This window comes from Andrena cerasifolii, chromosome 1 (assembly GCF_050908995.1).
Source record: "Andrena cerasifolii isolate SP2316 chromosome 1, iyAndCera1_principal, whole genome shotgun sequence".
Classification (NCBI taxonomy): domain Eukaryota; kingdom Metazoa; phylum Arthropoda; class Insecta; order Hymenoptera; family Andrenidae; genus Andrena; species Andrena cerasifolii.
The window spans coordinates 18102348-18126263 of NC_135118.1; the positions used below are offsets into that span (position 1 = coordinate 18102348).

A 23916-nucleotide genomic window follows, 5' to 3' on the forward strand; every position below is an offset into this window, starting at 1 on the left:
GAGTTATGATTTGTTTATTATTTTTTGTTTGTTTTTAAATTTTTTATTATTATTTTCGTTTATTTATTTTATTTATTCACTTTTGTATTCATTTGCCTCGCTAATCGCCAGTAGGTAGTTCACTTCTTCTTTGATGTGTCCTTTATTTATTTAGCGTAAACAAATTAAATATCAATGAATCTGTAGTTGTATTCCCTCATAAATAATTTTGCTTTCTTCCTTGTTACTTGTCTCTGCCAACGACGAAAATTATTTCTCCCGACACCTCGGGAGAGGTGGTCAGATGTCATCGCTTCAGTTTTCAACTCGATTCACAGTAAATATTGTCTTAAAGCAATGATCGACCAGTTTTCTGAATCAACATAAAATTCTGAACATATTAGGCTTGTTCTGATAGAACTAGTAATATCTGTATTAGTTTTAATAGCCATTTTATATTAGGTCGACCGCGTCTCCCGGATTTACCCTATGCTCTCATAACTTTTTAACGAAGCAAGAGAGCCGAGACAGAAGAGTTACATTATTTATATCGAATTGGGAAGGAAGTCACGTTCCCCACATCTCTGGCGACAGTAAAAGAGGATCGAAGACGCTGGAAACACTCCACTAAAAGCGTTAACAGCCTTCTAACCAGACTCCTCTAAAAGTGTATTACGCTCACGTCGCCGTGTTAACAGCTCGTCAAGTATCCCCCTATCAATTTCACTATAAACGTCGCGCTCTGAATTTAACACCGCTAAAAAGTCGAGAGCATCCGCGTATACTTAACGGTGGTGGTCGAATACGGGTCGTGAAAGACAGGAGTTGCGACCCCAAGAAATTTACTGTTCGGGAAGGACCTCGTGACGCGGCTCATGAAACCTAGGAGTCCAAGGATCCTAGTGTTTTTTATTTTGCCCGCGAACGTTCAAAGATTTGATGGCATTTCAATAAAAGCCGTTGTTAGAAAGCCAACCATTACTTATGGACAGGATCCTAATTTGGACCCTACCCCTTCATTGGCGTCACCCCAAAAAGGGTTGAAAACCCCAAACTGTTTCCCCCTCAACTAAAAAGGGGAAGATCTCCAACTCGGAAAGTCAAAAAATTTTGCTGCCCAAATTCACAGCAAGAGGGTGAATTTGACCACCCCCAATTCGGCTGTTTTCCGATTTTGTGTTATAACTCGCGAACTCTAAGAGATAGAAAAACAGTTTTCAGGCGAAAGTTACTTCTTTTAATTAGGATCATCATTTGGTAACTCATAGTTCTTACAATTCGCGAGTTACATATAACACAAAATTGGAAAATTAAAAAAAAAGTCACAGACGCTCTATAATTGAGAAAATAAATAAAATACTTAAACGGCAAAAAATATTTTCATTTAATACAAACGATAAATCTACTCGCAACCCACCAAATCACTGCATTCTGTCCAAGTCATTACCAACCCCTACACGCAATCACATTACAAGCCCACGATCCGAATTCCCCAATTTCAATTTCGAATTTTGGCACCAAAAAAGTTGAGTAATACATATCTGTATATCCTCTAGATAAGTTTCATAATTTTTTGAATTCCCAGGTTGGGTATCTTCTCCTTTAAGTTTGTGCTGGTCGATGTAGGAGAATTATAATAATAATTAAGAACAAGCACTTCCTGAGCTGGGAGATACTAGAAGCTTCCTGTGCACGCGCAATCATTATTTTTGTAGAAATTCTGAGTGTACACAGAACACTTGCAATTATATTTCGACTTTCAGCGTTTGCTACATCATAACTGTATTACTCGGGAATCCACCTCGCATTTCCTCCCTCGAAGTATAAAAGCGTGTTTGATATTTAAAATAAAGTTTGTTACTTAGTTAAAACACTCGTGGTTCCCTCCGTACCGTACCACCGTCTGTTCGATAAAACGCAGTTACGTAAAATTGGAGCCGAGGTCGACCGCTGAAATTAACATAATCGAAGCGTGGTGAAAAAGTCATTTGAAATTCTGGACCTAAGGCCCGTTCCCACTGTCTTCCACGGCGTGACTTGCCGTTTCCGCTGGGTCCACGGCCGTGATTTCGTGCAGCGAACTGATTGCTATACGAGCCCCAGCGAGCGTGACAATGCGCGCAGGGTATAGTGGAAGGAAAAACGTATACAGCTCGCTGTATTCCCCGGCCGTTCGTTACGTAAATAGTAGACTGTCTATTGATTTCCTGTCAATGGAAGCGTCCTCGGTCGAGAATGGCATCGTCGACAATGATGGAAACAGAAGTTTTGACGGCATCGCGCGCCCTCGATGTCTATCCCCTTTTGTTTGCGCCCCGTGTAAATGGAATCAGGAATTTTAGATACCCGCGGAGGGAAACTTCAATAACGTAGGCCCTGTACGTCGAAAAATCCGTTTTGAATCATTCAGTGGAATGCTAAGGGAATGGAATTCTTTAAAAGTCTCAGTTCCTTGCGCAGTGCAGTGCTGACGCGCCCTCCTTCGATTTTATTCCTTTGAGGAGTGAACAGATCCGAGTGCTGCATAGTTCATAAGAGTTTACTGAGATGGATACGATATCGAGATGGTACGTTTAGTCATCCACAAGCTCTAGCTTCTCATGTTCGCTTGCTGTTAGGGTTAGCTTACTTTTAAGAAGCGATCAGGAACTGTTCAGGCTACTACTCGCTACTATACCATCATATACACACAGTGAATCCCATGTCAACCACCGGTTGTCAACCGAACGTGATCGAAAGGAAAGTAAGAAATCACCTTGAAAGCGCAAGGAGTCTTACCTGGCTCATTATACATGCTACAATGCTCTGTGTAATTCGGTAAAAGTATGCAATTATTCTAAACTTCGTTTGTAACCAACAACGGAACGGTGCAGCGTAGCTTCCGCAACATTTTCTCCTTTTAAAACCAAGCATCGGTCATCCGGAACGTAGCCATAAACGTTGGTCCGTCATTCCCTGCAGCTAACCCCAAGAGGGTCAGCGAAACCTGAACGTAACGTCACGTCGACTCAATCACTGGCATAATTCTGATTGTAAAAGGCACAGGTACCTTACAATTAAGCTCTTGTTACATCTCGACTCGAGAGTCCGTGGATCGGGGAGACCTCCCTGGAGTTACAGTCCCTTCGTCTAACTCGCGGCACTATCCGCCTGCGGACACGCGCGTACGTCCCGTCTTCCACGCGCAGCTCGGCGCTGGGTACCAAGAAAACAAGACGCCAGGTAACGTTCAAGCGACGCCCAACGATTTCTTGTTAACCTGTTACCTCGTCGTGCGGTTTACCCCTACCATGGACGTGGGTTCGGTCGTGAAAGCAGTCGTGGTGGATGGTCGGGAAGAAGAGAACGAAGGAAGGAAGACGGCGAGGGATAGAAGGTGAAAGCTGGGTGGGGGGCGCGACCTTACACCTTGCCAGCAGGTGTAGCATTCTTCCCGTCCCTGCTGCCCTGCTCGCCCACGCTGGCGGAATTCACCTGAAAAGGAAATCTGAGGCTCCTTTACCTGCTCAAGCGCTTCACCAGCGGCTCTTCGCGTCTCCGTCTGGCGCGGTTGGCGCGCTCGAGGAACATTGGCGCAGTCGCGACACGCCGGCTGACTCCACCAGTTACGCTTCCTGCTTTCCTGGCAGTCATCGCCCGTGGAAATCATCCAGACATTGCGCTCGTCTCGCCGAGGTACAGGTGTCCGTGTAACTTTCTCGCGACACCACGCAGCCAGGCTTACGTGGGTGGTTCCGTGTTCTACGCGGGCTCGTTGGGTCTTAAAAAGAAGGTGTTTCGAGGAAGAAGTCAATGGAAAATCGCCACTCGACATCCAGCGAGCAATTAACGCAATATTTATTAACTCGTTAACCGGAGGAGTTGACTCGTCACAGATGTTTAATAATTAATGTTCATAGTAAAGCGCGAACTGCAGCACTTTGCCGCATGTAGAACTGGGTAACTCGCTTTTTAATCATTTTTTAATACAGAGGAAGCGTTGGTGGTCGATAGTTGGCCCAGCTAACAGGTTAACGCTGATAGGATTAATTACGGAAATGAACAGGCGCAAACTTTTATATAGTGGAAATTAGAGTTTTTGCCTGTAGCCCTGTGCAACGAAAATACTTGGTATAACAGTCAGTAATTTAACCAACATTTTCTGCATTTCCCGTGCTCGTGTATATTCACCGGTGTGGAACACGTGCGCGTTCCCAGTTCGCTAGGTGATTTGTTAGCGCGTAAAAATTGCCCTGCGCATCGCCAGAAGGATCATCCCCTATACTTGTTTATATAGGTATCCGTGAAATACTGTGAAGGATCGTTTACTGGTAGAGGTTTTATAATTTCGCTGAAATATGTGGGAGAGGAGCCACGGAGGTAGGAGGTCCGGAGGTAAAGGTGGGAGGTGTAGGCGTTGGGCCAGGTAAAAGGCTGCACCTCTGGCTGCCCGGCGAACAGAAGATCGAGGAATCGGTTTGCATGCAGGCGCAGGTCGGAACGTTATATCGATACTCGAAGTAGTTGCGGGCAGCGCTCATTTCCGACCGATATTGGCCATCATCTCGCAATATTATCGGCATAAACCCCCAAATAGACGCTGTATCGTGGTCGACGATCTCGATGGAATCACGCTCCTCGTATCGCAGGAGCGTTTTAACCCCGGATTATCGTGGATTTCGCCTGTTGCCCTCTGATGTTTCTCGGAAACACTTGTAGCCTTGCACTCGTCACTAGCCTGTTACCGTTTCTCCCGAAATTCGTGCCACCGGCCGAAACAATGCGTCTGTATCGCCTAGGGTAGATGCAGCATTTGTGACCACTTTACGGTATTGCACCAGCTTCGGCCACTTCTTAAAAAATATAATATTTTTTCGTGTAAAGAATAAAAATAACCTTATATTTCTGGCGGTATACTAAATATTTATGATGTGAAATTCGCCACATAATAATGATCTGCAAGCAGTTTAAAAATAAGATCATTATGCACATGGCCAAAAACAGTACAATGGCCACAAACGGTACACCTAGCCTATTATGCATACAGAAGCTAAAAACTGTTGGAGGAAGACCTGAAACGTCTGATGCAATAGAAGACCTCGAAACTAAATTGAGAGTTCCAAAATTTGATGTTAATTAGTGCTCGAAGGAAACAGATCACGCGCAACCAAACCATCAGAATTCTACTACTTAGCCTGAGATGAAATTAACAAGAATCCTACATATTCCCATCAGCCTCAAAATCTAGAGTCGAGGCTAATCGTGCTTCCACAATGAAATTCAAATTCATCTGTCGATCCCAGCGTCATCCACGGCCCCCCAGAAATATCAGAAACATCAATCAGGATGTGATCTCTCTGTTACGGTGACTCGACACGGCTATTATTTCCAAGCTCTCCCTGAATCGTTGGCGCCCAATCACTCGCCATTCACCTCGCTCACGGTTGACATCATTATCCCATGAAAAGACACGCGTCAGGGTCCCAGGCAGCGGCACATTTCCTAACGACCTAACCAAATCCAAGGAACGACGGAGGCCCAGATTCCGTGATGGCCACGTCGCTCGTTGGCCCCGTTAGTATGGCCAGTCATCCAGCATCGATTAATATTCATCCCGCGACAGCAGTTTCCAGCGGACGCCTGCGTAATAATCCCGCAGGGCTGGCGCGGTGTCGGGCGCGCTCACGCAGGTGCAAAACGCAGCACGTTGCCGCGATCGACGTGCGCAGAGTCGCTGGATATTGGTATCGTGATAGCAGGCGAGCAGAAACGGGTCGCGGCTCCTCGTCGGACAGCGGAATAGGCGCGAGCCGTGTTCAAGGCGACCCTGTTTCCTCGCGAACGACCGTCACAGGCAGACCTCACTGTCCAGCGTGGGGGTCGTTGATCCTGCTGGTCGAGTAGTCGCGGGCAAAGAGAATGCGCTCGTGCGCCGAGTAATTATCGCCCGGGAAGGTGGACTGGTGGCGATCGATGAACAAGGCAGCATCGGGACGTGGAGGTGCCTGTGCTCACCATCGAGGAGCTTTCTTTGTGGATTCTTAACAGATAATTTTCTCGGTACCTTTCGTAGGTGGTTGTGGTTGGTTCTCGGTGATGGAAGGTGCTGTCTGAACTTTACTGACTGCAACTACTGATCTCTGAGGATTAGTGTTCCTTCGCGAGAATTCTTCCTCGAGAAATTTTATAATTGCTTATTTCTTATTTCTAGGAAAATACTGTTTTCCTCGAGAAACTGAAGTCTAGGAAATCGCGAACGTATAAACACATCTACGATTTATTATAAATCTTATTGGTATCATTAGAACCTATATGAATTACAATAGGAAATCTCAGTGGAGAAGATTCGACATTATTGACTGGTGAACGTGGTCTTAAATTCTGATTTAACAATTTGGGAAAATTGTATACCTACTGAATTAAGTAATGAGATTCTTGTGGCTGCGAAAGAAATAATTACGGGAAGAAGAGACTAAACTATTGTATCCCTTATAAAAATTTTGCATAGGTAATCCAGAATCTCTTCAAAGAGATTCAAAAGACGCGATTTTTCATTCAATATCTAATGTAGATACGCATAAAACGGCAAAACAAATTCTAAGTAGCTAGACATTTGGGAAAATATAACAGTAACTATGATTCTCCTGAAAATACTGAAAAACTTACGGATCCTCAAAATGAAGAATTACCATTAAGAAAGCAATTAGAGTTAGCAATCGCAAAGAGTCCCCAAGAATCATCCACTCAAAACAAAAGCAATTTTCTACAGCTACAGATTTTATCACAAAAAAAATAAAAGAAATAGATTAAAAAACTATTTTAAAACGAGAAAGTAATGTTTCGCTTTGCATAAGTTTTGTATTAAATAAAAATCAATTATATTTAATATCTGTTTTTTCATATATTCAAGTTTCGAAGAATTAGTTAAAGTTTTCTTGTGTTTTTGATAAATATTATCAACATTATTCCAAAAATATAAATTTTGTAATATTTTCTTCAATTTCTCGAGAATTCTCAATAAGTATGATCTGATTTCTGATTTCTCGAGATAGAAAAAATATCGAGAAATCAGGATCACTACTGAGGATGGTAGATAAGTGATGGGCTTGGATGGTGTATCGAATTTTGGGAACGTTTTGGGATTCATTCTATGTGCCAAAAAGCCAGGAGATTTACTTTTACGTTTATATTCGTATGGCAGCAGTGCTGTCTGATCTTTGCTGGCTGAAACTACTGATCTCTGTTGATGGTAGATAGGTGATCGACTCGGGTGCTGTATCGAATTTTGATAACGTTTTTGGGATTCATTCTACGTGCCAAAAAGCCAGGAGACTTTAGCTTTACATGTATTCGTGTAGTTGAACCTTGGAAATAGTTTTTCATTGATATACCTTTCCTAGAAATCATCAACGGCGATGATTACTACCTACTGAATGATAAAAAAACGTTCGATTAACAACACTCCGATGTCACAGTGTCTACTCTGTCGTGTTTACCGTTAAAAATATATCGTTCCACTGGCGTCAAGCCTATTCTCGGCGTGTTACGTGAACGAGCGTGTCGGTAAACCGTTGCAACGCTCCCTTTCATGCGTTGCCCGCCTTTGCGATGACGGAACGTGGTTGCGGTAGCGTGCAACACTCCTGTCATAAGAGGATACCATGAGAACGAGAAAGTGATCCCAGCCGGGGCAAAAACCCTGACATTCCACGCGCGCTGACATGCGACCGTGCGTTCCGCAGTCTTTATCATTCTCGCTGCACAGTCGGCAATTATTCCGCGGAACTTTAGGCAAAGTTGCACGAGGAATGCCAGTCATTTCAATATAAAGGAATTCCACGACTCCTCGTTCTACGAAAGGAAAGTGCCAAGATTTATCATAAGCCAGGCGTTATTTCGCACGAATGGTTGAACGAAATGTATAAAACACCCAAGTGCCTAAACTCCTGCTTATGGTAAAGTCTAGTACTCCAACGAACTTACATAATCTCCATTAGAGCTCCTTTCTTTTACCATTCCACTCGCAAACTCATAGAAGCATCCAACCACTAAATAAAGGTAGGCAATACAATAAAAGAAAAATCCTTCCTCAATTCCCAAGTGAAATCAATTCTCACTTTTACCTCGGACAAATCGAGAAGAATCCCCAAAACTCGCGGCAGCGTGACGCGCTTTACGTCACGCTGAAATCCAGATCGACCAGAACGACCCCGCGGGGAATGCCTCCCCCGTAGTCCCATCCCGATTCCTAATCTAGTATTTCATTCGAGGGGGGACAGCAAAAGCTTGCAGCGACTCGTGGCGTTTAATTAAATTCCACATTTAGAAGGCTGATTGTAATCCCGGAGTAATACGCGCGCGGTCGCTTATGCTTACCATAAAGCCACCCCTGGAGAAATCCGGGTCCAGGTGAGCTCCCGGGGCAGGTGTATCGATCAGGTGGTTAATTAAATGCCCCGTGCCCTCTCCCTGAGGATCCGCCAGGAACTGGCTGAAGCCCTGCTACTCTCGAGGACCCGCTTCCCCCGTGGTTCAAAGCGAACCAAAACTCTCGACGAGAGTGGAATCGGTATTTTCATCGATCAACAGGTGGCTTTTACCCGACACTCCTCGGCCATCGTTTCTAACGAGGGATCTTTCCAACCTGCACGCTCCCGAAAACTTTCCGGAGCCTACGTTGTTTTTAATTTTGTTCCAGTCCAATTTCGAACAGTGCTTTCCAGATCAGCTAATGTTTCGCGTTGCCACTGATTACTCGAGGGCTTTGTATATTCTAGAATCCGCGCGACGAAAATGTTACCGCGGAGTTACGTCCGTTCGAATTTTAATAGGTCAAACTTTAAGTATGTATGCATTCGTTGCATAGGGGGTAAATGTTTTTGCGAGTGCAAAAAGCTGCTGCGCAGAATGTTGAGGGGGAATGCCCGCGTTTGAGGCTGGGAGAAAAGTACTTGCTTCGGTAACGTTTAAAAAGTACGCTTTTGTGGTACTGCGAAACCGTTTCTCGTTATTAATGAGAGGCAAACTGATGTTTCTGGGAACGGAGGATCGTCCTTTTGAAATGTTTATCTATCTGTCTGTACCTTGAATGTCTCGTATAAAGGAACGTGAGTCAAAAGTGCTTTCAATGGGACTTGCAACTTTCTCCTACGTTGCTGGTTCTTGTAGAAATTATTTAGTACTTCAACATCGCATACTGATATTAAAAAGTTATTCCAACTGGAATAACTGCAGGTCCGGATTAAAGGAGGGCTATGGGGACTGCAGGCCCGGGCCCCACTTCTCCAGGGGGCCCCGTTCGAAGCCTTCAGTTCGAAGCGATTAGCTCACTCTGACTTCATTGGAAATATTGTATCAAATAAATTGTCTATGGATTCCACAACTTACAATTTCATGTTTTTATTTTAAATTTTCATTGTTTAAACCTGCTTTATGATATACGGTATCCCGATTGATATCTCGCACGCAATTACAGAGATTTCTCGTTATACGAGAATTTGAACTCATTATTGTTTAAATTTTTGCCCTAAATTTTGGTAAAACGAATAAGTGTTTTATTAATATTTCTATCATTTTAGGTTTTTCATTAATAAATCTGTAGATTTCACTACTTTTCCCTTTTTTTCAAATACTGGCAACTCCCCAATTCAATGCAAAAACCTGGGCGAGCGAGGCTGTCGTCGGCCCGCGTTATAAAGCAGAACTTAATTTTGTTGTAGAAGACCGGTTAATTGTTACCAGGTATGCCTCGCATGAAAGCCACCCGAATATAATAATTTCCGCGCACGTCTCGTATATGGAAAGCACCCAAACCCTCTTGGTTGGAAGGTCGCCGCCGCGTAACTATTTCCCCAGCCAAGGCTTGCTAATTCACTTTCCGAACTGGCTTTACCTTCGCCCGTGCCGATTAAAATTTCAGGACCCGACGAAATTGCTCGTACGTACGATGGATTCGAATCGAGTCGCGAAGAAACGCGACTGCCTTTTAAGTGGTCACGCAACGGACTTCTAATGGGAAAAGCGGCCCTTTCCTTTCTATGCTAATCACGGCACGGTCAGACATTTCATTTTCGCTGCTCCTCAAGAATGTAAAAACGTTCGATTCCTTTTGTCGCGGAGATACGCATACGTTTATCGTGCAAGATCACGGTGGCTTTTCGAGCTTTCGATTATTTCTAGTACCTACGCTTTTATTGACGAAGTAAATGCGCTCTTCATGTATCACTAATGCCGCTGGAATAAGTAACAATACGGATGATTGCTGCGTGGAAGATGTAGCGTGATAATGCGCGTTGCATAGTTTTTAATTCTTGAAGATTGGTTCAGTGTTTTATTCTGCTGTGCATTTTCTGCCAGATCTCCGCCTGTCTTCGCGGAGAGTGCTGCTAGAATTTTTCAACGCGCGTTCTTGTCAAGAGAACGGACTAAAATGATTCATAGAGGAACATGAAAGTGTTTACAAATAACCAGGTGGTATACACTTTGCTGCATTTATCATTCTTCCGACGTTTATCTCCCGCAGTTGCCGTTTTTCTTGTCACTCAGTCTTCTCACGGAGACTACTTTTTCCAATCGAATGTCCATGTAGGGGAGACCGGGGCAAAGTGGGACGAAAAATGTTCGAAGTCGAATAAAATTTTTCCCTTTCAATAAAAATGTGTGAAAATAGATTTGTAATATAACTTGAACATTACTATTGGTTAATGACGAATATCAATACTTAAAATAAACTTAAAGTATATTAAAATTCAACTTGAAAAGAAAATGCAAAATCGACCACTTTACCCCATAAACTTAAAGTATATTAAAATTCAACTTGAAAAGAAAATACAAAATCGACCACTTTACTCCATAAACTTAAAGTATATTAAAATTCAACTTGAAAAGAAAATGCAAAATCAAAAGTGAGCAGAAATAAAATACGTGTTTTAATGAAGGATATAATTATAAAATCAACTTTATTAGAACTTTTAAACTATTTTTTTTCAAATATATTTCATTAATACAAGCTTAATGTTAATAATTTGTACTTTGTAACTTTGTACTTTGTGTTACTAACCTGAGCTCATTTTCTTCTGAAAATGTGTTTTTAAAGGAACTTTGTTTACATGAACAGTCTGACCACCACGCCGCGTCGTTTCCCAGGTAGCTGACAGGTTAGATTATTCCGCACATCACTCGCGCATCTTTTCTTTGCAGCTCAGTTTACCCCGGTCACTTTGCCCCGAATGTGTACTCAGTGGAAAATTAATTATTCAATAATCTTAGGATTAATGTTTTCTCAAACGCGTGTGCATGTATGTTTATAAGCTTGTTATAAACGCGCAGAAAAAAATGGAGTTAAAATAACGCATTTAAGACTCATTTATCCAAAAAGCTAAATTGAAAAAAAAACCAATTGGAAGTCTCTAAAACTTCATTTTTAATTTTTTAAATAAATTTCCATTTTTCGATACCTGAATGTGCATAATTATCATTGTCGTATTACATACATTTATTACGTCACCAAAATTTGTAAATATATTTTATTGTTAAAGAATAAATTAAGGAAGCTCATTTTACCCCGGGGTTCACTTTGCCCCGGTCTCCCATAAAGAACATTCATAGAACTTCAACTCCAAAATTCAGTGTAACGGAGACAGAGATGGGCAAAATTTGTATTTAAATAAAATTTCGACTAACGAGTAAGAGTTAAAAAAAATTATTCGTCACGTGTTAACTTTATTCGTCAAATAAGCTAAAGTTAAAGTATCCTTCATTCGATTCGATATTTAAATAATTTTTTATTTAATTAATACCCAACTCTGAATGGAGACCCGAAACCTTATGTCTCATCAACAATCCCTCGATTCAATCCCCGAACATTTTCATTATCAAAATTGCTCATTAGCGAAACGAAGTACATCGCACGTGCATGTGTGCCGTGGTTTCAATCAGATTACAACTAAATCTGTGCCAGACAGAATGTCATGAATTTAGCAGTGCGATATGAATGGAAGCGGGGATCGCTCGAAATGCGATGGAACTTTAAATTTCATTCGAATTAATCCGACTTCGGAGCGCCAAACATTAATTCATTACCTCGTCTTATTGTATAAAATATTAATATCCCGCATCAGCGATGATCCGCGCTACCAGAGCTGATCGTGGCAGCTATCGTTTCGCGACTCTCATAATCAGAAATCGAACGAGCGTGTCCACCAGTAAATTATTCATCCGCATGATTGACACAGGCGGAATAATTGCATGTAATTCGATTAAAGTTCGTTTTCCAAGTAATTATCAAAAGTTGGGCCGCTGTTCACTTGGACTCCGTTAAAATGATTATCGAAGCGGTCCGCCAATTTACATGCCGCTGGTGCAGAAACAGCAATTATTCTGCTCGCTTCCTACCGAAATACATATCGAAAGTAGCAAAGGTGAAAATCATGTACACAGCTCGAACGCTACACACGAAGGGGATCTTGTTTTCCTCGAGATCCGAAAGCACGTTCCACGCCACAGTCTGAATACAAGGCATTTTCGTTTTTCCCCTGTCCCATACAGAAAACAGTGTCGCGTTTTCCCACCGGAAAAAAAGCGGACGTCAGTAACAGAGCGAGTATATGTATATCCTATTACCGTCTTTCACCGCCCGTCACGTTTGACTGTTTCCGTGTCGAGAACCACCCCGTGCTCTTCGCGGTCTATTTATGGAGGGAAACAAAAAATGAATAAAATATCGAGCATAGTCGGCCGCGTCGAGGCTCCTTCCTATTCCTTTCCAGCTGAACCTCGCTTCACTGACTTCCATCCTCCAGTTGCCGTTCCAACCCCTCCCTCCCATTATCCCATACCTTCATCCCCCTGGGTGTCTTAAGTACATGTCGATGCGCCCTCTTCCCGGAGAACTTCGAGGCATCTGGAACAAATAAGGAATATCGCCTGGAAGGACGTGGCTCGAAGGGCGAGCACTGTGCATGGGGGGGTCGCTGCCGAGCGCGCACGTACAGTGCTTCATCCACCTCGATCTTTCGCGCCCTCCCATCCCTCCTCCCGTAGAAATCTCGTCCTTCCGTGGCTCGGTAAATAAGGGAGTAGGTACTCCTGTAAATATGTGCACGTATTGTTGCTGGAGTCTTCTTCTTCCACCCTTTGCTCGTCGAAAGGATACCGGCTGTTTGTACCCTTGAAACGGATCGGTTTGTGGATCCAGCTTGTTCCTTACGCGACGCTCCTGTTTGCACGAGTCTCATTTGCGTCCTCGAATATCCAGAGAAGAGTGGATTGGAAGCTAAAGCTATGAACTCAGAGGGTCTATCGAGCTTGTCCTGAGAATAGATTATTATTGAATGCTCAGGTGTATTTGAACGGTAAGGGGGGGAAAACAGGGAATATCACGAAATAGCCTGATGGAGAAAATTAAGTTTTAATAGTTTAGTCTTGCAGTTAAGAAACAAGGTTTAAGGAATTTATATGCATTCTTTATAAGATGAAGCTTACACCTTAATTTGGCATCGGATATATATATATCCGAAAGTCTCTCGATTTTAGACGGCTAAACGGTGGGCCTAAAAACTCGCGCTACGTTCATCTATTTCACTTCCAATTTTGCATGCAGGATCGTAATAAGATTCCACATCGTCCAACGAGGGTTTTTTTTTATTCCGATTCCTCGTTTATTATTTATAAAGAAAAACGGTGGCCTTTTCTCTTAGAAAAATGTAACTTTACCTTTGATCTCTTACCATTTCTTTATTTTTCAATTTTTTCGAAATCGGCCCCGTTGGACGATAGCTATTGACATACTTTACAAGAAAATTTTATTATTTTTTATTTTAGACGCGACATACAGCTGTTTTCAGGCCCACCGTTTAACCGTCCAAAATCGAGAGACTTTCGGATATGTATGCATAACTTCCGAGAAACAATAGTTTTTTAACTGAAATTTTTTTTTTAAATAGTTCATAATACTATGCAAAGATAGTAAAAAAACGGGAAATTTTCATCAAGCCGTTGACATGTAAAAAAATCCACAAAATGTACACATTTTCCGAGGGTTCAAACGGATGTACCCCCTTAAAGAATTCTAAAATGTTTCCCCCGTGGGTCTCGTTAATCCTCAATTAAATTGTTTCTTCCATTAGAAACATGGCAAACAACATTTAACATCAGAAATTAAAGCAACAATAATATCTATCCGACTTCAGCACGATGCATGCAAAGAATTCACTGTCACTCATTTACCCAAGTATCTCCACACGTAATTTATATTTCTCCCGCGTCGCCCATTCGTCTTCCACTTGCTCCTCTAAACGGTCGGCGGTCCCCGTGTGGTGAACATTTTAATTCCAACAACGCGTTGGCATGGAGCTGCACGGTTATCGGGCAAAGGAGAAATTCCAGCGCCGCCGCGAGGGTGGAATTCGGTATTCTTTCTTAATCTCGGGGCGAGCCGTCGGTTAACCCCCGGGGGTGTAGAGTATTCCACGTCCAAATCTCTGTACCACGATAACGCGATTAAAGGGAGGAGACGCGCGGTCGTTGCTCGGATTCTCGTCCGTCCCTCGGCCGGCCGCCGTTCCGCGTACGTTTCTTTATAAGCGCGGCCCGCCCTGGTTGCTTTATTGCTTCGCGGGCGAAGCGACGCGCGGCACAATAAACCGGGGAGGCTCGAGGACGATAGCAATAAGAGAGGCGAAGTAATATTAAGACTCGAAACATACTGCGGAAAACGAAGTGGTGGAACGTTCAGGTGCTTCATCTTCGCGATTCCGGCCGGGGGACGGGTTAAACTTTCATCTTCTTCCGGCTTTATTCTCCCCCGCCCTCCCCGACCCTGCCTCCTCTGCAGTACTCCTTAATTCGCGCCCGGTGCTCGCTGGGACGAGGCGAAATGAGAGTTCGCCAAGCCGCCATTAATAACTTCCAGTATCGCCTCGTAGCCCTGAAAAGTCATTTCTGTTTATTTGCGACCTGACGATATTGCAAGATTAACTGCGCCCGCTTCCTTTCCGTTGGGATCCTGGGCACGGAGCATCGTAGTAGACCGATTGTCCGTTGGCAATGAAACGTACTTCGGTAGTTTTTTTTTTCTTCTTTTCTATAAACGGCACGGGTCCCAAGTTAATGTCAAGGTTAATTTCAATTATTTAAGTCCCATCCGTTCCTTCTCGGCTTTTTATTTCCTCTCGGCCTTCTCAGCCAACAACCCGTTCCTTTTTAACAGGACACTGGAATTAAGGTCACAGCGAGGGTATGGGATCGCGAACAGTTTACTGGGGACCCCGGTCAGATATTTCACAGTCAATTTTAAGCAAGACCTCTGGGTTGCTTTCATTAAGCGGCCCTCGTCGCTTGACGCGGGACGAGGTGACGCTAATGAGGGGCTTGTAACTCCGTCGAAATTTCTGCGCTGTACTGGATCCTTCGCGCCTTGGATTTTAATTTTTCCACAGCCCCGGTGCGCGGAAAGTAATTTCCCTTGAGCTCCATTCGTTTCCGACCCTGGCTTTGTACCGCGCGCTATTTTAATTCACTTGGAAATACAAATTTGTATACTTGCCGCTAAGATCTTCAGCTTTGCAGGAATGTGACTTGTCCAATGCCTTTGGTAGGGTCGACCCAGGCGAATATTGATCACTTTGCGTTGGTGGTAGAAAATAATAGTTAAACGTTAAAAGACTAGTTTTGTATTATATATTTGTGACTAGTACCCCTTGGGCTTGAATATTAATAATAAAAAATAAATTCAAACTTCGCAATCTTCTTCTGCAAACAAAACACTAAAAAGGGAGAAATATCTGAAATAAATAAAATTGCCATAACAAAATTTTTTAGAATCAACTTAAAGAAATTTAATTTAAATCAGAGTCAAGTCAAGTGACTACTTTTAGCACATAGATCGCAAGAATATTGTCGCTTTTTACCGCCTCTATCAGCACCATTCTCGTCGCACCACTGTGCACAGCAGATACAATGCCACCTTCTTAAGATCATGAATTTATTTTTTTCGCCATTTCTTTAGATTTAATTTTTATCACAGCTTCCTTCAGTTTTTCCGGACACCGTGATCCCTGATTGTTCTTTTTTATGTAACCATCTGTATACAAACAATTGTTATATTTATAATCATAAAAACTCTGAAATGAAAAAAAGCGTGATCCGATTCACCTCAAATGACGAGATCCGCTCAGCCCCATGTACAAAGATTTCAAAGGTTGTAGATTACATAAACATATTATGACATAATAGTCTGAAATATATCAAATACTTTTGGACACCATGCGAACTAATAATAATAAGCACATTTGAATTTTCAAGCTTAGTATTTTATTTCAAATTACGAAATTGCAGATTACGTAGATTAGTTTCGGACCGAAATTGTAACGTCCATCTCACTGGCAATGTATGCCGGTACTAAACAACAACGACTTAAATCAATTAACGGGGCTATTGCGGTAGGTGCTTGTTTCTATCGCGATTTAAGAAATACCGCCTGAATTCTTGTGTACTCTGTAAAATAAAGAGATCAGGCGCCTAGCAATCATCCCTAGAAAGTCAATCACCGATCTCCATCCAGCGACAATGAAACCGTTCGGGAAGTCAGATGCGATTGCTTTACATAAATATCCTTAGCAGCGCTCACGAAGTTCAGCTATCCACGATTCTAGACGGAAGTGAATTTCTGGTCGGTGAATAGAGCCCGCCGGTTTAATCTCTGGAGAGGTATTTAGCGAGGAAGTTTGTTCGATCAGCGGGCTTTCTTGCGGAAACCTTGCCCCGCCTTCCCTTCTCGTGCCTTGCCGGTTCCGTGACGAACAGCCCTAATTATCACTCGGTCGGATGTGGCGGGAACCCTACCGGAAATTCCCTCGCAAATCCCTCCATCCTCGTCAGACCCGTCTCCCATTTTTCCTGCCGGCGCGCAACACGAGCGCCAGCGTTCGCACACAGCTGGATGCGCGGGGCACCCCCGACGTTTTTCGCTTTCCGCCGGCTGGCCAAACGTCTCTGTTCCCGTCCACCTCGAGGACATTTGAGAAATGAGCGTGCATCTCGCCCGTACAAAAACCGCCGTTCTCGCCCCGATAATCGCGAGATTTCTGTCTTAACGGAACCGAACAGCCGGCTGAGAGACGGAGATTGGGCCTAAACGAGTCGCGCCGTTGTCCCGTTCTCCACGGGGACATTACTAGACAGTCGTAATGAACATTCTAACCGTAGGATCTTTCTATTTGCCACATCTTGCTATTCTGCTTTCTACTTTCACCGCAAAACTAGATTTCAAAGCAAATTATAATAATTCTTTATTGCACAGTAGACTTTACTATAGAAAACATATAAAAAAAAAACGAGAAAGAGGAAAAAGAAAAAGAATAGTTAGATTTGAATAGCACATATAACACTGGAGGAGTGCAAAAAGCGAGGTACAGCCGTCAGCTGTTATTAACCTTACCATTTAAAGCTACTTAAAATTAAAACTAACACAATAGAGTACACGAAAAGTAAGTGTAGACCTCCAAATAACATAATCAAAAGTAACAACTAACATCATATGCGTGTAGTTGGAAAATGACAAAAGTAAAAGTTAATAATTAATTGTTAATGCTGATTAGCGAAAAATATAGTGGCACTGAATGCTTGAAGGATGCGAAAGAGGTTACAGAGCGAATTTCATATGGTAGGGAGGGAAAGTAAAAGGCGGAACAGTAGGGAAAGGAGCGGTAAAATTGAGTGGAGTGACAGGAAGGAACGGATTCTCTCTTGTATCTATTGTGTAACAAGTATTATTCTCCGGCAAGGGGCATTGAGTAGCTGCAAGGGGTCATATACGTTTCTCGGCACTAAAACGTGGTCAATGTTTGGGAGAGCCATTATGTTAAAAAAGAATTTTTTGTAATCTTCAAGAGATGTACAACAAATGCCGTTAACCAGATTTTCTGAACAAAACCCACGATTTCCATGCGTCCAAGGTGACACCACCCCTTAAAATCTAGTTTTGCGGTCAAAGTTTACCTCATTCGACGATAGATGCGATCAGAAGAAAACCTCCAACGTAGGTTTCTCTTCGTAGTAACGTGCGATCGATCGTTTTAAAGAATCTCCCTCTACACTTGGGGGCCCCGCGCGTCCAGCATGCATGAGCGATTCGTTCCCGAGGAATCAATCTTCTCCATTCGATGGCTGCTCCGTGGAAGGTCTTCCGAGACCTTCTATTTAAACGTTCCCTCCTCGAGCTGATCATGCAACGGTAGGTTCGGTACGCGAGATGGAAACCGGCACCGATATCCGCCTATCGATCGGCCCCAAAATCGAGATGCATCCTGTTTGCCTTCGCGGCGCGCCATCCTCGTTTTATTCCCGTCTCGGATCAAGGCCCTCCGCCCGCGCGGAGGCCGGCGGGCCTCTAGCGTCGATGAAAAGGGCCAGGGGGATATTTTAGATCCGGCTAACCGTGAAACGAGATACGTGCAAGTAGCCCGGGCTCCCGCCTCGCCAGGTTTGCGCAATGATCGATGAAACGCCGAAGGATCCTCGAAGGTGCTGTTTCCGCGTGGAGTGCAGCCGTTGTCTGGAGCGTTGCCCCGCGACGCTGCCACGCGTGCGTGTCCTCGTGGAGGAGCCCGACCCTCTTCAGGCCACCGGGATGACGCTACCTGACGCCACGGCGCTGGACGATGTTTTTCGTCCCCTCGCTTTGGGAAAAATAGAAACTTTTACGCCGCTCGCCGGAGGATTTCACGGGAAAGAGGCTGGGGAAAGGAAAGGGATAAGCCCCGGTGAGAAGTATAGGGTGCGCTGCACAGTCGTCTATTCTTCGGACGCGATCAAAGCCCCCCGGCAGCTCGCTCGCTCGCGAAATAAGCGCGCGTGGACCGTGACGGATATTGCGAAAGTAACCGTAAATTTATCCGTCCAACTTTACGGGCTCTCTGCTCTTCTCTCTATGTCCTCGTTTTAGGAGGGACCTCGGTTCTTAAGACTCTGCGTCGTTAATGGGGACATCTGGGATTCCTGTATGCAGGCTGGTACACTTAACTTGATGACATCAAGCGAGTCGTGAAGTGGGATATTTGAAATATAAATGACCGTGTGGAGATTATTTTGGTATTTCATCTCTTTAGTGAAAGAGGACGATTGTCTTCGATCTTTTACAGAGAATTCTCTATATTTTGCTGTTGAGGTTGGAAGAGTAATGGACACGGTGACACGTTCGAAGGCATTTCTCGAAATTCTTATGAGAAATCTTTATCTCTAAACTGATCAGGAACTAGTTGCTCAGCAGTACACGTGGGAGAAAATTTGGAGGGTGATTCTATATGAAAAAATGAGTCGATAATGTAGAATAAAATTTCTTGATGTCGCCCTTCATTTACGAAAAATGGCCATTTGGAACTTCGAAGGGCTGTTTCAGCCCTCAAAATTGCGATTGGGCAAAAGTAAAGAAATAGGTAGTCTCTCAGATTTCTCTACTTCACAGCACATTTCGAGGAGAAACAGATCCGCGTCAGATACCTCGACGGTGTCCGTTGATAGTAGAAGTAAAGCATTCGCGTAAAATTCACATAGAAATCGCATCTGTAAGTGTATATCGCCGATTCTACAACCCCAATAACAATCTCTCGCGCGTCCTTCGAGCCGTGCTCGCGAAATTCTCGTCGGTGAAAGGCGCCCTTCCGTATTCCTTTGGCATAGCGGGGGCGCGCCGGCGACGGCTGGAATCTCGTTAATTTCGCGGGTAAAGAGTCGTCGCGCGGACGAAACTTTCCTGTTACGCTTTGCCCCGTATCATATTCATGGAAACTGGCGCAAAGGTCTTGAATGCCGTGTACCCGGGCGCTTCCCGTGCACGACGTTGCTCCGCTAAGCTCCGCGCGGCAAACGAAACGCTTCCCCACTCCGCCAACCCCCGCCGTCCCCCTACGAAATCCTCAAAGAAATATTTCATAATATCCCCTACTGTCCTATTCCACCTACGACACGGCCGTATTCTCTTTCCCTTTCAGCCGCTACCGTCTAGCTGAATCGTCCGACTCTCCACCCTGAATTCTTCGCTCGTGCGCGATCATCCGCGGCATTTGCACGTAGGAACGTTGGATTCTTTTGAGATCAGACGGTGTTACTGTAACTGTTGTTTTTGCTCCATACCTGAGGTGGGCCGGATTCGTGTTTAAATGTCTAAATAGAAGAAGTTCGAGTAAGTGGAGCGATTTCATTGTGATATTCATTTATTTATTTATTACGGGTAACAACCCTTTGGCCCGTTATAATGACACGAAGAGACATGAATAGAGAACGGACAAATAAGGTGAAATTAAAATTAAGATTCAAATAACAAATACCAAAGAAAAAACAGAAGGGGGTGAAATAAGATGAGCAAATATTATACAAATACAGGTATCAATATTGCAGCTTAAGGGGGTATAACCGTTTGAATAAATCAGATATTTTTACGTATTTTCATAGATTGATGTTTTAGAAATATTATGAATCAAGTCCGATGTCAAAATTCGGAAGATTGATGAAGTTACAGTCATTTGAGTGGAACAATCCAGATAGCACGGAGCGGCGCGCAGCGCGGCGGCTCGACCGATCGCAGCGGAACTACATTTTTCATTACGGTGGCCCTAAAAACTCGCGCTACGTTCAACCGATTCACTTCCAATTTTGCACGCAGAATCGTGATAAAAATTCCACATCGATCTACGACGCCTTTTTTTATTCCGATTCCCCGTTTATTATTTATAAAGGAAAAACGTGGACTTTCCTCTTAGAAAAATCTAACTTTACCTTTGATCTCACCATTTCTTTATTTTTCCAAATTTTCAAAATCAGCGCCGTAGATCCATAGCTGTTCACATATTTTATAAAAAAAAAAATTGACCGTTTTTGATTTCAACTAGTGTAGCCGTCTAAAATCGAGAGAGTTTGGGATATGCATCTATAACTTCCGAAAAACAATAGTTTTTTAACTGAAACTTTTTTTTTAAGCAGCTCATAATACTATGCATACATAATACAAAAACGGAGAGTCTTCATCAAGCCGTTGACTTGCAAAAATATCCCCAATATGTGCACATTTTCCGAGCGTTCAAACGGGTATACCCCCTTAAGGGGTTATGCCTACCTGCAAGGTCTGAAAACACAAATATTTTCGGGATTTTTTTTTAACAAACTTGAAGAGTTTTTTAAATAAACTTGTATGTATTCGAAAGTGTACATGTTAAACTACTTGTGGTAATTTTTCCTATGGAAAATATAAATAAATAATAAATATATCAGCGATCTCCCGGCAGCGATTTTGTTTCAGTAGTTTGCGGTGACCACTCTAATTCTAACCTAGTTCATCTGAAACAAAGAATTCGCGGGAATTTAGTTAGTATATTGGTTTATCTTGTCCTCGATCGTTCATTATCCAAAAATATTATTTTGCTACAGAATAGCGGCTTCTCATAGCAAAAGTATCGATTTTCACTACAGAATCGCACTCATGTTTCATCATTTTTCATCTGTAAAATAAAAACTGCGCAACGGAAACGAAAAAGCCACGATTAAGGACAAGATAATCTAATATACTAACTAAATTTGATCGAATGTTTTATTTCTGTTGAATCAGGTCAAAGCTACAGTGATCACCGTAATAAAAAAAAACGCTGCCGGAAGATCGCTTATAATTCCATTATTTATTTACAAATCGCATTGCAAAAAAAAAACTGCAAGAACTTTAAAATATATACTTTCGAATATACAACCGTTTATTTAAAAACTTCTGCAAATTTAAAAAAAAAAAAATCCCGAAAATACTTAAGTTTTCATACCATGCAGGTAGGCATAACCCCTTAATCATCCAGTATACCTACGCAGAACTGAATTTCTGAAAGCAAATCTCCACTGTCACTCACTGCTTTGCACTTGAAAGCTAGAGCCTCCAACTAACGCTCCACTTACGCTCCTCCACTGTAATCTAGGTGCAGACAAAAGTCCACTCCCCACAAGAATTTTCAATCGCATCTTATCTCTAGTTCCTACACGTAGGCCCATCGCCCGCTCATCGTTTCACGTCGAACCGTCCATCTTTCTTACAACAGCCATTACGGGACACTTCCCGCAACATATCGTACCCTCGTAGCAAACCGAGTCCCTGACGCAACAGGAACGCAGGATCTAATGAATCGAACAGCGGGCCATCGACTTTGACGAGGGTCGAAACGATCCACCGTTTCCCGCCTAATCGGCCTGGCTAGGTGCCGGTTAATTAGTTTAAACGGCCGAAGTTCGATCCTAAGACGGCACTTAACGCCACCGTCCCACGGCGTCTTCGGGCTGCCTGTCCAGATGGGGCCAAGCCAGGAGATGACACGATGGCGCAGGCTCTGCATTAATGAGCGGCCAATCGGGGCCAATAATTGGCGGGCAGGATCTCATCGAACCGGGTCGCTTTTGATTCCTGACAGCATCGGCTACTGACGGGGGGAGGGTGTGGCTTGAACGCTCGACAGTTGTCAATGACGTGAAAGCATTATGACGATCGATTACTGTAGAGGACTTCGATGATTGCCAACCATTTCGCGTACGGTCCTGTTAATACTAACATCTGCTCGCAACCAGCCGATCGCTGAAAATACGGGGGGGTGGCGAAAATCGTTGCCAGCTTTTGTTTCCTCGTTGCACGCTGGCTCCGCGCGCTGCCAACATTGTCGCTGAATAATACGATGGGCAGCGCGAGCGCTTTATTGTTCGCTTGTCAAAAGTGATCCACGATAAACGTTACTAGGGGATGGGCGCCGATCGCGAGATCCGAGACCTTTCATTTCTGTCGCTCTGCCCGACGTCCATGTTTATTTACATTTTTCCTCTATAAATCTGGGTTCCGCGGGTCCGATCGTGTCGGCGCCGAGATTCGGGCGGAAACATTTTTTTTCAAACGCTGGGGAACGCTGAATGGGAACGAGAATTAAATTTTCGCGCTACTTTTATAGGAAGCGGGCAAGGTGTCTCCCTCGATTCCTCTTTGATGCTGCTGGAAACTCTGCACATTGTCTCACAATAGGGTCGTGAGAAGAATAGATTTAAAAAATATGTTCCTTCGCGTTCGATTTGTGGTTGAAAAATTCTTTGTGGTTTTTTAAAAAATAAATTCAACGCTAATCCCTGTCTTCTGTTCACATGCTGCTGGAAACTCTGCACATTGTCTCACAATAGGGTCGTGAGAGGAATAGATTTAAAAAATATGTTCCTTCGCGTTCGATTTGTTGTTGAAAAATTCTTTGTGGTTTTTTAAAAAATAAATTCTCCGCTAATCCCTGTCTTCTGTTCACATACTGCTGGAAACTCTGCACATTGTCTCACAATAGGGTCGTGAGAAGAATAGATTTAAAAAATATGTTCCTTCGCGTTCGATTTGTTGTTGAAAAATTCTTTGTGGTTTTTTAAAAAATAAATTCTCCGCTAATCCCTGTCTTCTGTTCACAGATCGAAATGGGGAGGTGTGGCTTCGTTGTCTGGCTGGTCCTCGCCTGCCTCGTCGGAGATTCACTGTCGCAGTACAGGGAGAAGAACATAAGTGAGTGACGAGATCTTTCTTTTAAGATGGCGTTGTGTCGAAGAATATCGGCAAATGCTTCTGGTAAATTTGTAAATATCAAAGAGCGAGGAGTGCGCAAGGTAGCAGATGAGGATTCTCATTCCAAAGGGGGGAGGGGGTGTCCAAAAATTTGGCGTCGCCAAAACAGGGCCCATGTATTTCCACAGACACTTCACTCGGGGCACCTTCAATTTTGCTCACGACCGGCTCCACGACATTACGAAAGATGCAGAGTCCTAACATTTTCTGCTGCTCGGTCGGTGAAACGGTTTTCCACGGGATTAAATCCCTGGAGACGACACGAAGTTAATTAGAACCGCGTGTCCCTCCGCCAATAAGAGTTACAACGCTCACCTTCCCTCCGTGTCGTTACCGTGCTCCACGTACTCGCC

The 23916-nt window shown here is 43.5% G+C and overlaps 1 protein-coding gene across 4 annotated transcripts in view; it reads left to right on the forward strand.

The window, feature by feature from the left end:
* The window catches only part of LOC143368551 (uncharacterized), a 165625-nt gene that overhangs the window by 34436 nt on the left and 107273 nt on the right, over window positions 1-23916 (forward strand). For all 4 annotated transcript variants that reach the window (XM_076811415.1, XM_076811406.1, XM_076811398.1 and 1 more), the window contains one exon: window positions 23413-23503. In XM_076811415.1, the coding sequence (XP_076667530.1) occupies window positions 23419-23503 (85 nt within the window). In that variant the 5' untranslated portion in view covers window positions 23413-23418. The remainder of the gene's footprint in view (window positions 1-23412; window positions 23504-23916) is intronic.